At 38.7% G+C, this 14,439-nt stretch overlaps 1 protein-coding gene and 1 pseudogene across 1 annotated transcript; both read right to left on the minus strand.

The window, feature by feature from the left end:
• Positions 1 to 472: 472 nt before the first annotated feature.
• LOC119534922 (L-lactate dehydrogenase A chain-like) lies at positions 473 to 2,060 on the minus strand. Its single transcript, XM_037837472.1, has one exon. The coding sequence runs from the start codon at positions 2,054 to 2,056 to the stop codon at positions 1,058 to 1,060; it is 999 nt and encodes a 332-aa protein (XP_037693400.1). The 5' UTR covers positions 2,057 to 2,060; the 3' UTR covers positions 473 to 1,057.
• Positions 2,061 to 4,267: 2,207 nt separating this feature from the next.
• Positions 4,268 to 4,831, minus strand: LOC119534923 (annotated as a pseudogene).
• Positions 4,832 to 14,439: the final 9,608 nt, after the last annotated feature.

Here is a 14,439-nt window from a genome sequence, read left to right on the forward strand (position 1 = left end):
AACATATTGAAATATCTGCACACAATAGAAAGGGGGTGGAGGGTGGGTGAAGGCTGGCAGATGGCCTGCTAGGTGTGTCCTGACTTCCCCAGCAAACATAGCCATGCCCAGTCATTTAAATATTATCTATGACTGCTTTTGTGCTATAACTAAAGAGTTGAATAGTTGACACAGAGACTGAATGGCCCACAGAGCCAAATATATTTACTATCTGACTATTTAGAGAAAAAGGTTTTTGACCCTTGGTAAAAATCTTTGCTTCTCAAATTTTATGTGCCTACGAATGGTAAGATTTTAAGATGCAGATTCTGATTCTGTAAGTGTGGGATAAGGCTTGAGATTCTGCATTTTGAACATGTTGCAGGTGATATAGACACTGCCTATCCATGAACCACACTCCGAGAAGTAAAATTCTGGATTTTTCTACACCAGCAGATTGTATATTGTAATTTTTTTTTTTTTTTTTTAAGAGTAGTCACTGATCATGGTTTATTTGGTGTTTTAAATGGTATGACACGTTTGGATAGTTGGTTGCACTGTTTACAGGTAGTCTTTCTTTTTACATTACATGGCAGTGTACACCACTTTGATACATTTGGTACACAAAACAAGATCGTTTAGAACAGTTATGCACAAAACATGCAACATTGGATTTATACACTGGAGTCCAGGATGTGACTGACTGGGGGGGAAAGAAGTTGGACTAGGCATTTTGGATTAAGGAACCAGAAGGTATATAATACATAGTAACCATGCATTCTTCTGGTTTGAAAGACAATTGCAGCATGTGCAACATTGGCACTGGTGCCTCAGAGGTGAACTATTTTATACTAACCAGTTTGGGACTATCCAAGACTAGTATCTTATCCAGCATCAGGATATAGCTGTGAGGTTTTATGAATCATTCCTACTTCTAACTTTAAGAAATTGATGTTTTCCCTAGGTCATTTTAATATCACTGTTTTAATCACAGACCAGATAAAAAGGACAACATGCATAATCCCCAACAAAAATCCTGTTGTAACCTAGACAGTAAATGATACAACATTATAAGACTTTAAAATTGCAGCTCTTTTTGGATCCCCCAAAGTGTATCTGCACTCTTCTTCAAACGGGCCTCTTCTTCAGGAGTCAGAGACACTTTGACAATGTCTGAGATTCCATTCTGTCCCAAGATGCAAGGAACACTAAGGAAGACGTCATCTTTTATTCCATAGAGACCCTTAATCAGGGTGGAAACTGGATGTACCCGTCTAAGATTCTTCATTATACTTTCTGCCAAATCTGCCACAGATAGCCCAATGGCCCAGGAGGTGTAACCTTTCAGTTTGATCACCTCATAAGCACTGTCGACCACCTGCTTGTGAACCTCTTTCCAATGTTCCTTATCGGCATCAGTGCCTAATTCAGGGTGCAGATTTTTCAAGGAGACCCCAGCAACATTCACTCCACTCCATACAGGCACACTCGAGTCTCCATGCTCCCCAAGGACCCAGCCATGACAGCTTAATGGGTGAACTCCCAGCCTCTCCCCCATTAGATAACGGAACCAGGCTGAATCCAGATTGCAACCACTTCCAATAACACAGTTTTTGGGAAAGCCACTTATTTTCCAAGCCACATAGGTCAAGATATCCACTGGATTGGAAACAATAAGCAACTTGCAGTTCGGGCTGTATTTTACAACATTAGGAATGATGAATTTAAAGATGTTCACATTACGCTGGACCAAATTAAGACGACTCTCTCCCTCTTGCTGACGTGCCCCAGCTGTGATGACAACCAGCTTGGAGTTTGCAGTCACACTATAGTCTTTGCCAGAGACAATTTTTGGTGTTCTAAGGAAAAGGCTGCCATGTTGGAGATCCATCATCTCTCCCTTCAGTTTGTCTTCTATGACATCAACAAGCGCCAATTCATCTGCCAATTCCTTCATTAAGATACTGATGGCACAGGCCATGCCAACAGCACCAACCCCAACAACTGTAATCTTATTCTGAGGGGTCTGTTCTTCCTTAATAAGATTCTCAATCAGCTGATCCTTGAGAGCTGCCATTTTAGACTTGAAATGGAAAGGAACCGGGACTACACGTCGAGCGGGCGTCTGCAGCGCGCGGTGGTTAGATCCAGACCTGTATATTGTAATTTATGTAATGAAAAGAATGAGTTACATTCTGACAAAGATAATATAATTAGTTCTAACATATTAGTAATAAATGAGAATGTAAAATATATAATAATTATTAGATTATAATTATTTAGTTCTTTCCCATCTGTGAGAAAATTATCCCAAACTATTTTTAAAAGGAAAAAGAAAACAGCTTTGGCTAATTATTGTAAGTGTTGGCTACACACTATAGGAGTAGCTCTAGGCCTCTCCTGCTTAGCAGCAAGTCATTGATTAGGGACAAAGTCAACCATTGTGTTGGGAGCGCTTTCCCAGGGAGGAATTAAGGGGTTGCAAACTGCTCCATGTAGTGCTCTCTGTTTGGATTCTCATCTCTTTCAAAATTGCTTCCTTTTCCCTTAGGCTAGTTGGGTGAGGATGAGCTTGTGATTGCTTCTTGGGAGGTCCTTTGTTCTTGGACGGTTTAGCACCACCAGAGAAAGAGGCCTGGAGTAGCCAATTTATAGCAGCAATTCTGTAGGCTTTAGTGAGAAATACAGATTTACTTGGGTGAGGAACCTTATCTCTTGTTAATAAACAAGGACACTCCAAGGAACAAGATCAGAAAAAGGGCCTCTAAGCCAAATTCTAGTCTAGACCTTTCAGAGGGACAGGAGAGTTCCTAAAGTACTTTGATACCACAGCACTTGCCATGAAAGTAAGCAAATGCATAATTTTACACTTTCATTTACACTGTAGTTCCTTTCTTGGAAAATCTAGTATATTTAAAAACATGCCAAAAATATTTTTCGTTTATATGGAAAATAGAATGAAATTTTAGGCTCAAATCATTATAAATATGTATTATAAATATATGAATGCCCAGCAACATATTTCAAAGTTATGTGGGAAGTTCTTCCTTGAGTCACACTTTCCTTGCGTTGCAGGATGACTAGCATCCCTGGCTGTCAATCACTAAAAATTGTAGGGTACCACCACCACTGTGAAAACTGAAAATGCTCCCACAAATCCCAAAGGTCCACCAGTGGTGTACCTGCGTTAAGAACTGATGCTAATGAGCAAAGAATCAAAATGAGCAAAAATAACAACAATTATAACCCTTAGATTTTAAGAATAAGTTACCTTAACTTTTCTGGCAATGAATTTATTTTGGCTACTTAAATTGTGTCCTTTTCCTATCTTATCCTATCTGTTTGATGCTATTTCTTCAAAAGCACAAGAACATACATTCAAATTCAATAACTGAATAGCATCAATGTGGGCCTACTTACCTCTCCAACTAATTTCAGACATCTCTGTTATCTTCTCAGTCTTTCCCAATCTAATTCTAAGCGAGTTTTCACTCATTCATTCATTCAGCATATGAATGTGCCTAGGACAGCAATCAGCATTTTCTTAATCTGTTTTAGCCTACATCAGACAGGATTATCTGATTATGTTACTGATGAGGGTAAAATTGTACCTTTTTTGCTTAATGAATATGTCCTAGTTTAATATATTATTTTACAATATTTCCAACTGATTCTTTGAAAATTATAAACTTCATTCATCCAAAATTCTTATACAGAAGAAAACTGTTCACAAACTATTGGTATCTGGTCTTATCCTTTTATATTTTAAGTGGACTTGTCTTTGAAGTTCTGGTTTAAATTTCCACTAAACATGAGACACCTAAATAGGTAGCATAAGAAACCAATTATACTGCTCTCCTCTATAGAATATTATATTTTCTGGGAAATAAGCTAGAGTCTGATCTAACTCATCTCTAGCACTTTTAGCTTTGAAACTTTACCACGTATTGCCTTACAAAATCTTCTACAGACAGTAATAAAGTATATTCTTCCTAAATAATTTGATTTTTATTTAAAGATATTTATGGACACTAAAATTTCTATAGAAATATCTATTAGAATTAGAAGAGCTTTAACTCCGTGGCGCTTATCAATAACAAACATATACCAAAGTAACATTTAACATAACTAACTAACAGAAAAATAATTTTATGAAGTCCTTCTTTTAAAGTCCTCATATTTTCATGAAACACTTTTTTCTTTTTTAACAGGTGAATTTTATTGCATCTTTAAAATCACTAATAGGTCTGGCATCTTGTTGTTTCCATTGCTGCACAACTCTTAGATCTTATTCATCAGCCTGCTGAACTGTTCCTTTCTCAGAGACATAGATACCATCCAAAAACTTTCTTATATCCTTGTTTTTAATTGTTGTTGCTGAATCAAAGCAGCTAAATTTGATACAAGTTCAATGTCATTTCCTTCAAGAATTAACTCATCTTTCTAGGCTTGAGATACTGAACAGGCAACACCTGGCCTCATCCAAACCCTGTGGATATATTTTTCACCCAGGAAATTTCGGATTTCAACCCAAGACCCACTCTCCTGAAAAACAACGTTGATGGGGAAGTGAGTGTTCGCAGACCTCATCTTGTAACAGAAGCCCAGTGTAACACCCTTGATCATGTTCTGTGCATGACTACAGATAGTGCCAGCTCTTTTCTATTTCTCCACCATTTGTCAACCCAAAGCCTCTTCTTTTTCTTCCCAAGTAGACTGAATTTGACATTGATATGATTGAAGTCCCCCTGCAGCGTCCTCGGGGGCCCTTCACAATAACTGCACCTCCCTTCAGCTTGATATCAACATTTTCTGGAATGTTAACCGTCTGATTGCTAAGAATGGTCTTCATTCTCACAGTAGATGCAGCAAAAAGAGTACCAAACACTTTTTTAAAAATTGCCATTCTTATTACCCTTTATTTGTTTTCTTCTCCCCCCCCCCCATGTTAGAATGTAGCTGTTAAAATTATCCCAGTGCAAGGTGATTTCTAAATGGAGAGTTAGAGTAATTTTTTCCCATTTTCTGTAATTTAGGATAGGGCTCCCAGGTTGATTCGTAAGTCTAAAAACAGGACAGAATTTATTTTTTGCTTTTCTGAGGCAAAAGTCACTTCAATTTTAGGAGCACTTTAAATGACTACTTTGACAACCTAGAGACCAAGGAGTTTCTCACAGCCCTGGAAATGGAAACAGCTGGACTGGTTAAGGGCAAGTGACTCAGACTGAGTCATAGGCCCACGCCCAAATCAAATTGCATACCCTGGGGAATTTAGGAGATCCCTAGAGCCTGGGATCCCCTCTGAGACACTCTGCCTGGACTGGCCCAGGTTTCAGAGAGTATTTCTAGCTTCTCTTTATTTTTCCTTTGTTTCCCCATCCCTTTCATCATAATTTATAGCATTCTCTATTTATATTTCCAGTATGTATTGGTGAGTATGAGTAATTGCAGAATAAATTAAAATATGCCCAGGACATGCTTGATATGCCATAACCCCAGAGAAAACACTCAACTTGTCCATATCTTCCTTTAGCCTGGGAGTCTGGAGGAGTCAAGATATTTCTGGAGTCCCCAGCGGTAACAACGACTTCATGTCGAGCCTTGCAAGCAAGCTGACTATAATGAAAGTATAGCACTGCTTCCCCGCCCACCCCAACCTACTTTAATTAAAAAAATAGCTAACAGTGACCAGTGTTTACTCTGGCCAGGAACCCTACAAACACCATACATGCCTGATTTCCATTAACTTGATATATTACAACTACTCTGTGAGGTGGACATTGTTATTATCCCCATTTACTTACGTAACTAGTAATTGGTAGAGCCAAAAACTGAAACAAGATCTTTGACTCCAGAGCACAATTAAACATTTTTCCTGAATAAATAATTTAAATTTTAAGAAATAAGAAACATCTATATGCTGTGGAAGATTAATAATCTAGTCAACAAATATAAATTAAGCAAAAACTGTTTAAGCACTGTTCTAGTTACTGAGAATTTAGCAGAAAATAAAGCAAGTCACCTAATGATGCTTACTTTCTCATGAGGGAAGAAAGAAAATAAATTAAATAAATGAGTAAAATAGTTTGCATTGTGGCAGATAAACACAATAGAGAAAAATAAGAAAGGGTAGTTGGTTATGGAGATGTTGAAAATCTAAATCCTGCGGTCAGTAGGAGTTTCCATGGCAAGTTGATAACTGAACCAAGACCTGGTGGTGAGGAAACAAGCCCTTCTCCCATCCTCAGTCCAACCTATGTTCCATGGAAAATAGCATTTCAAGCCATGGGGAAAAGTTCCAAGGCCCTGAGGCACCTGGGAGCATTGCTAGATGGATCCAAGGATAGAAAAGTGACCAGGGGAGTGAGCAGGAGGGCAGAGAAGTAGAAGATGAGACCTGAGAGATATAATAAGGCAAGGGAGGGGAATAGGAGATGATGAGAATAGAAGCTGTAGAGTGTTTCAAGAAGAGAAGCAACATAATCTGATTTATGTTTTGAAAAGGGTTATTCTGGCTTTTGCATTGAGAATAGACTAGGGTGGCAGATGGCAATTGATCAAGCTGGGAGAACAGTTGGAAAACTACTACTATAATCCAGGCAAGAAATTATGTTTGCTTGGATCAGAGAGATAATATTGATTATTGGGTGAAATGATTTTGATTCTGGTCATATTTTATAGATAAAACTGAAAGGATTTGCTAATCAACTGGATATGGGGGTAAAAAGATGAGTCAGGCTGGAGCATTTGCAAGAATTGATCTTTTTTAACCAAATAAGGAAAGTAATGGATGTAGCAGGTTTAGGTTTGGGGCAAGGATCATAAACTCAGTTTTGGACATGTCTATATTGAAAGCTTATTAGACATATGAGAGGATGTCATGTCAGAAGTCAAAGGAGTTTGGAGTTCTGGGGAAAGATCAAAGCTAGGTATATAAGTTTAGGAATCTTCAGGGAGTAGATGGTATTTAAGGTCATTAGACTGGATGGGATCCCTAAGCAATTGAATAGGTAGAAAAGAGCACTGACCTCAGGACTGAAGCACTGACCTGGGGTACTCCAATGTTAAGATGCCAGAGAAATGAAGAAGATATAGCAGAGAGGATGGAGAAGAAGCCGTCAATGATGCAGGAGTAAATCCATATGAGTGTGGTGTCCTGGAATCCAGATGACAAAAGTTTTTGAATAGTAAAGGAAAGTGTGAATAGACCAAGTAAAACATAGTTGAGAAAACAAGCATTCACTTTAGCAACATGGAGGCCACTGGTGACTTGACAAAGGCAATTTGATTTGAGTGTTGGGACCAAAAGTGTAATTGAAATGGAGTGACAGAAAATAAAAGAGAGAGATTGAAGACAGTGAGTCTGGATAACACTTTTGACAATGTTTCTCTACTGGACAACAGAGATAGTGGGGGATAACTGGAAAGAGAGTAAAGAGAAGTTTGGTCTTTTATTTTTGTTTTGTTTTGCTTTTTTTTTTTTTTTTTTTTTTTTATCATCATTTTATTAAGATATATTCACATACCCCGCAGTCATACAAAACAAATTGGACTTTCGATTGTTTACAGTACCATTACATAGTTGTACATTCATCACCTAAATCAATCCCTGACACCTTCATTAGCACACACACAAAAATAACAAGAATAATAATTAGAGTGAAAAAGAGCAATTGAAGTAAAAAAGAACACTAGGTACCTTTGTCTGTTTGTTTGCTTCCCCTACTTTTCTACACATCCATCCATAAACTAGACAAAGTGGAGTTTGGTCCTTATGGCATTCCCAATCCCACTGTCACCCCTCATAAGCTACATTTTTATACAACTGTCTTCGAGATTCATGGGCTCTGGGTTGTAGTTTAATAGTTTCAGGTATCCACCGCCAGCTACCCCAATTCTTTAGAACCTAAAAAAGGTTGTCTAAAGTGTGCGTAAGAGTGCCCACCAGAGTGATCTCTCGGCTCGTTTTGGAATCTCTCTGCCACTGAAGCTTATTTCATTTCCTTTCACATCCCCCTTTTGGTCAAGAAGATGTTCTCCATCCCACGATGCCGGGTCTACATTCCTCCCCGGGAGTCATATTCCACGTTGCCAGGGAGATTCACTTCCCTGGGTGTCTGATCCCACGTAGTGGGGAGGGCAGTGATTTCACCTTTCAAGTTGGCTTAGCCAGAGAGAGAGGGCCACATCTGAGCAACAAAGAGGCATTCAGGAGGAGACTCTCAGGCACAAATACAGGGAGGCCTAGCCTCTCCCCTGCAGCAACCGTCCTCCCTAGGGCAAAACCTATGGTAGAGGGCTCAACCCATCAAACCACCAGTCCCCTATGTCTGTGGTCATGTCAGCAACCATGAAGGTGGGGCAGGCGAATACCCCTGCATTCTCCACAGGCTCCTCAAGGGGGCACTACACCTTTTTTTTTTTTTCCTTGTTTGTCTTTTTTCTTTTTTTCTTTTTTTTTTTTTTTTAACTTTCCCTTCTTTTTTCAAATCAACTGTATGAAAAAAAAAGTTAAAAAGAAAACAAACATACAATAAAAGAACATTTCAAAGAGACCATAGCAAGGGAGTAGGAAAAAGACAACTAACCTAAGATAACTGCTTAACTTCCAACATGTTCCTACTTTACCCCAAGAAAGTTACATAACATAGCAACATTTCAGTGAACTTGTTCCTACTACATCCATCAGAAACTAACAGACCATAGTCATTTCTGGGCATCCCCAGAACGTTAAATAGCTTATCTGTTCTTCTTGGATTATTGTTCCCCCTTCCTTAATTGCTCTCTACTGCTAGTTCCCCTACATTCTACATTATAAACCATTTGTTTTACATTTTTCAAAGTTCACATTAGTGGTAGCATATAATATTTCTCTTTTTGTGCCTGGCTTATTTCGCTCAGCATTATGTCTTCAAGGTTCATCCATGTTGTCATATGTTTCACCAGATCGTTCCTTCTTACTGCCGCGTAGTATTCCATCGTGTGTATATACCACATTTTATTTATCCACTCATCTGTTGAAGGACATTTGGGTTGTTTCCATCTCTTGGCAATTGTGAATAATGCTGCTATGAACATTGGCGTGCAGATATCTGTTCGTGTCACTGCTTTCCGATCTTCTGGGTATATACCGAGAAGTGCAATCGCTGGATCGAATGGTAGCTCTATATCTAGTTTTCTAAGGAACTGCCAGACTGACTTCCAGAGTGGCTGAACCATTATACAGTCCCACCAACAATGAATAAGAGTTCCAATTTCTCCACATCCCCTCCAGCATTTGTAGTTTCCTGTTTGTTTAATGGCAGCCATTCTAACCGGTGTTAGATGGTATCTCATTGTGGTCTTAATTTGCATCTCTCTAATAGCTAGTGAAGCTGAACATTTTTTCATGTGTTTCTTGGCCATTTGTATTTCCTCTTCAGAGAAGTGTCTTTTCATATCTTTTGCCCATTTTATAATTGGGCTGTCTGTACTATTGTCATTGAGTTGTAGGATTTCTTTGTATATGCAAGATATCAGTCTTTTGTCAGATACATGGTTTCCAAAAATTTTTTTCCCATTGAGTTGGCTGCCTCTTTACCTTTTTGAGAAATTCCTTTGAGGTGCAGAAACTTCTAAGCTTGAGGAGTTCCCATTTATCTATTTTCTCTTTTGTTGCTTGTGCTTTGGGTGTAAAGTCTAGGAAGTGGCCTCCTAATACAAGGTCTTGAAGATGTTTTCCTACATTATCTTCTAGGAGTTTTATGGTACTTTCTTTTATATTGAGATCTTTGGTCCATTTTGAGTTAATTTTTGTGTAGGGGGTGAGGTAGGGGTCCTCTTTCATTCTTTTGGATATGGATATCCAACTCTCCCAGCCCCATTTGTTGAAAAGACCATTATGGCTCAGTTCGGTGACTTTGGGGGCCTTATCAAAGATCAGTCGGACATAGATCTGAGGGTCTATCTCTGAATTCTCAATTCGATTCCATTGATCTATATGTCTATCTTTGTGCCAGTACCATGCTGTTTTGGCAACTGTGGCTTTATAATAAGCTTCAAAGTCAGGGAGTGTAAGTCCTCCCACTTCGTTTTTCTTTTTTAGAGTGTCTTTAGCAATTCGAGGCATCTTCCCTTTCCAAATAAATTTGATAACTAGCTTTTCCAAGTCTGCAAAGTAGGTTGTTGGAATTTTGATTGGGATTGCATTGAATCTGTAGATGAGTTTGGGTAGAATTGACATCTTAATGACATTTAGCCTTCCTATCCATGAACATGGAATATTTTTCCATCTTTTAAGGTCCCCTTCTATTTCTTTTAGTAGAGTTATGTAGTTTTCTTTGTATAGGTCTTTTACATCTTTGGTTAAGTTTATTCCTAGGTACTTGATTTTTTTAGTTGCTATTGAAAATGGTATCTTTTTCTTGAGTGTCTCTTCAGTTTGTTCATTTCTAGCATATAGAAACATTACTGACTTATGTGCATTAATCTTGTATCCCGCTACTTTGCTAAATTTGTTTATTAGCTCTAGTAGGTGTATCGTTGATTTCTCAGGGTTTTCTAGATATAAGATCATATCATCTGCAAACAATGACAGTTTTACTTCTTCTTTTCCAATTTGGATGCCTTTTATTTCTTTGTCTTGCCGGATTGCCCTGGCTAGCACTTCCAGCACAATGTTGAATAACAGTGGTGACAGCGGGCATCCTTGTCTTGTTCCTGATCTTAGAGGGAAGGCTTTCAGTCTCTCACCATTGAGTACTATGCTGGCTGTGGGTTTTTCATATATGCTCTTTATCATGTTGAGGAAGTTTCCTTCAATTCCTACCTTTTGAAGTGTTTTTATCAAAAAGGGATGTTGGATTTTGTCAAATGCTTTTTCAGCATCTATTGAGATGATCAATTGATTTTTCCCTTTCGAGTTTTTAATGTGTTGTAATACATTGATTGTTTTTCTTATGTTGAGCCATCCTTGCATGCCTGGAATGAACCCCACTTGGTCATGGTGTATGATTTTTTTAATGTGTCTTTGGATTCGATTTGCAAGTATTTTGTTGAGGATTTTTGCATCTATATTCATTAGGGAGATTGGCCGGTAGTTTTCTTTTTTTGTAGCATCTTTGCCTGGTTTTGGTATTAGATTGATGTTAGCTTCATAAAATGAGTTAGGTAGTGTTCCATTTTTTTCAATGTTTTGAAAGAGTTTGAGTAAGATTGGTGTCAGTTCTTTCTGGAAGGTTTGGTAGAATTCCCCTGTGAAGCCATCTGGCCCTGGGCATTTATTTGTGGGAAGATTTTTGATGACTGATTGGATCTCTTTGCTTGTGATGGGTTGGTTGAGGTCTTCTATTTCTTCTCTGGTCAGTCTAGGTTGTTCATATGTTTCCAGGAAATTGTCCATTTCTTCTACTTTATCCAGTTTGTTGCCATACAGTTGTTCATAATATCCTCTTATAATTTTTTTAATTTCTTCAGGATCTGCAGTTATGTCACCTTTTTCATTCATTATTTTGTTTATATGGGTCTTCTCTCTTTTTGATTTTGTCAGTCTAGCTAGGGGCTTGTCAATCTTGTTGATCTTCTCAAAGAACCAACTTTTGGTGATATTTATCCTTTCTATTGTTTTTTTGTTCTCTATGTCATTTATTTCTGCTTTAATCCTTGTTATTTCTTTTCTTGTACTTGGTTTAGGATTGGTTTGCTGTTCATTTTCTAGCTTCTTCAGTTGATCCATTAGTTCTTTGATTTTGGCTCTTTCTTCCTTTTTAATATATGCGTTTAGTGCTATAAATTTCCCCCTTAGCACTGCTTTTGCTGCATCCCATAGGTTTTGGTATGTTGTGTTCTCATTTTCATTCGTCTCTATATATTTAGCAATTTCTCTTGCTATTTCTTCTTTAACCCACTGATTGTTTAGGAGTGTGTTGTTTAACCTCCAGGTATTTGTGAATTTTCTAAGTCTCTGATGGTTATTGACTTCTAATTGTATTCCATTGTGGTCAGAGAATGTGCTTTGAATAATTTCAATCTTTTTAAATTTATTGAGGCTTGTTTTATGTCCCAGCATATGATCTATTCTGGAGAAAGTTCCGTGAGCACTAGAAAAGTATGTGTATCCTGTTGATTTGGGATGTAATGTCCTGTAGATGTCTGTTAAATCTAATTCATTTATCAGATTGTTTAGGTTTTCAATTTCCTTATTGGTCTTCTGTCTGGTTGATCTATCTATAGGAGAGAGTGATGTGTTGAAGTCTCCCACAATTATTGTGGAAACATCAATTGCTTCCTTTAGTTTTGCCAGTGTTTCTCTCATGTATTTTGTGGCACCTTGATTGGGTGCATAGACATTTACAATTGTTATTTCTTCTTGCTGAATTGCCCCTTTTATTAGTATGTAGTGGCCTTCTTTGTCTCTCAAAACATCCCTGCATTTGAAGTCTATTTTATCTGAGATTAATATTGCTACACCTGCTTTCTTTTGGCTGTAGCTTGCATGAAATATTTTTTTCCATCCTTTCACTTTCAGTTTCTTTGTGTCCCTGTGTCTAAGATGAGTCTCTTGTATGCAACATATTGATGGTTCATTTTTTTTGATCCATTCTGCGAATCTATATCTTTTAATTGGGGAGTTTAATCCATTTACATTCAACGTTAAAACCGTGAAGGCATTTCTTGAATCGGCCATCTTATCCTTTGGATTATGTTTGCCATATTTTTCCCTCTCTCTATTAATATCCTTTATTGTACCCATACCGAATCTCTTTAGTACTGAACCTTTCTCCAAGTCTCTCTGTCCTGTCTTTGTTTCTCTGTCTGTAGGGCTCCCTTTAGTATCTCCAGTAGGGCAGGTCTCTTGTTAGCAAATTCTCTCAGCATTTCTTTGTCTGTGAAAAATTTAAGCTCTCCCTCAAATTTGAAGGAGAGCTTTGCTGGATAAAGTATTCTTGGCTGGAAATTCCTCTCACTCAGAATTTTAAATATATCGTGCCACTGCCTTCTCGCCTCCATGGTGGCTGCTGAGTAGTCGCTACTTAGTCTTATGCTGTTTCCTTTGTATGTGGTGAATTGCTTTTCTCTTGCTGCTTTCAGAACTTGCTCCTTCTCTTCTATGTTTGACAGTGTGATCAGTATATGTCTCGGAGTGGGTTTTTTTGGATTTATTCTATTTGGAGTTCGCTGAGCATTTATGATTTGTGTATTTATGTTGTTTAGAAGATTTGGGAAGTTTTCCCCAACAATTTCTTTGAATACTCTTCCTAGACCTTTACCCTTTTCTTCCCCTTCTGGGACACCAATGAGTCTTATATTCGGACGTTTCATATTATCTATCATATCCCTGAGGTCCATTTCGAGTTTTTCAATTTTTTTCCCCATTCTTTCTTTTATGCTTTCATTTTCCATTCTGTCATCTTCCAGGTCACTGATTCGTTGTTCAACTTCCTCTAGTCTTGTACTATGAGTGTCCAGAATCTTTTTAATTTGGTCAACAGTTTCTTTAATTTCCATAAGATCATCCATTTTTTATTTAGTCTTGCAATGTCTTCTTTATGCTCTTCTAGGGTCTTCTTGATTTCCTTCATATCCCGTACTAGGGTCTCATTGTTCATCTTTAGTTCTTTGAGTAGCTGCTCTAGGTGTGTCTCTTCTGGTCTTTTGATTTGGGTGCTTGGGCTTGGGTTATCCATATCGTCTGGTTTTTTCATATGTTTTATAATTTTCTGTTGTTTTTGGCCTCGTGGCATTTGCTGAACTTGATAGGGTTCTTTTAGGGTTTGTAGACCAGTTGAAGTCCTTATCTCTAATTTATCAGATCTACAGCTTCGTGGAGTACACTTTCTCTAACTGACCAGCAGGTGGCGTCCACGAGCCACCTGTTCTCCACAAGCCAGATCTCCCCTGCTTAGCCTTTTTGGTGAGTGGGGGAGTGAGTCTTGTGGGGCCCAATTGGTGTACCAAGCTTGCGTGTGTAGTTGGTGTTGCCTGCCCTGTATGTGGGGCGTGTTTCTGGGCAGTCGGGGAGGGGGGGTGGCCCTAACAATCAAATCTCCCTGATGATCCTAGAGTTTTAAAGCTACTGCAATAGTCTAATCCTTCAGTTCAGTCCTGCCACAGTTTGTCTCTGCCACTGACCCACAAGTCTTTGGTATTGGCGTATGGCTCCTGAGACTTGCAAGTGGGCCCCTCTTCCAGGCTGTGCACCCCGGGTCCTCTGTTGAGGGATGACTGTGCTATGTCACAGGTGAGTGCCGTCCCCCCAGGGCAGTTCTGGGCTGCTGGGCTGTGTTGGGAGGCTCCCAGTCTGCTCAAATGATGGCTGAATGGGGCTCTGTTAATTCACACTGCTCCCCCTTCCCAGCTCTGGGACATTCAGCTGAGGTTGCAGGGAAGGCTAATGTCCACGCCCAGTTTTGTGGTGTGTGCCTGTTATTTGAAGCACTTCCGTCACACTGGGTTGTCTGGGGCAGCTCTGGGCTATGGGGC

This window comes from Choloepus didactylus, chromosome 5 (genome assembly GCF_015220235.1).
Source record: "Choloepus didactylus isolate mChoDid1 chromosome 5, mChoDid1.pri, whole genome shotgun sequence".
Classification (NCBI taxonomy): Eukaryota; Metazoa; Chordata; class Mammalia; order Pilosa; family Megalonychidae; genus Choloepus; species Choloepus didactylus.

Bases quoted from the DNA above. Each gene is read 5' to 3' on its own strand.
- LOC119534922 (XM_037837472.1), bottom strand. From the start codon at position 2,056: ATGGCAGCTCTCAAGGATCAGCTGATTGAGAATCTTATTAAGGAAGAA.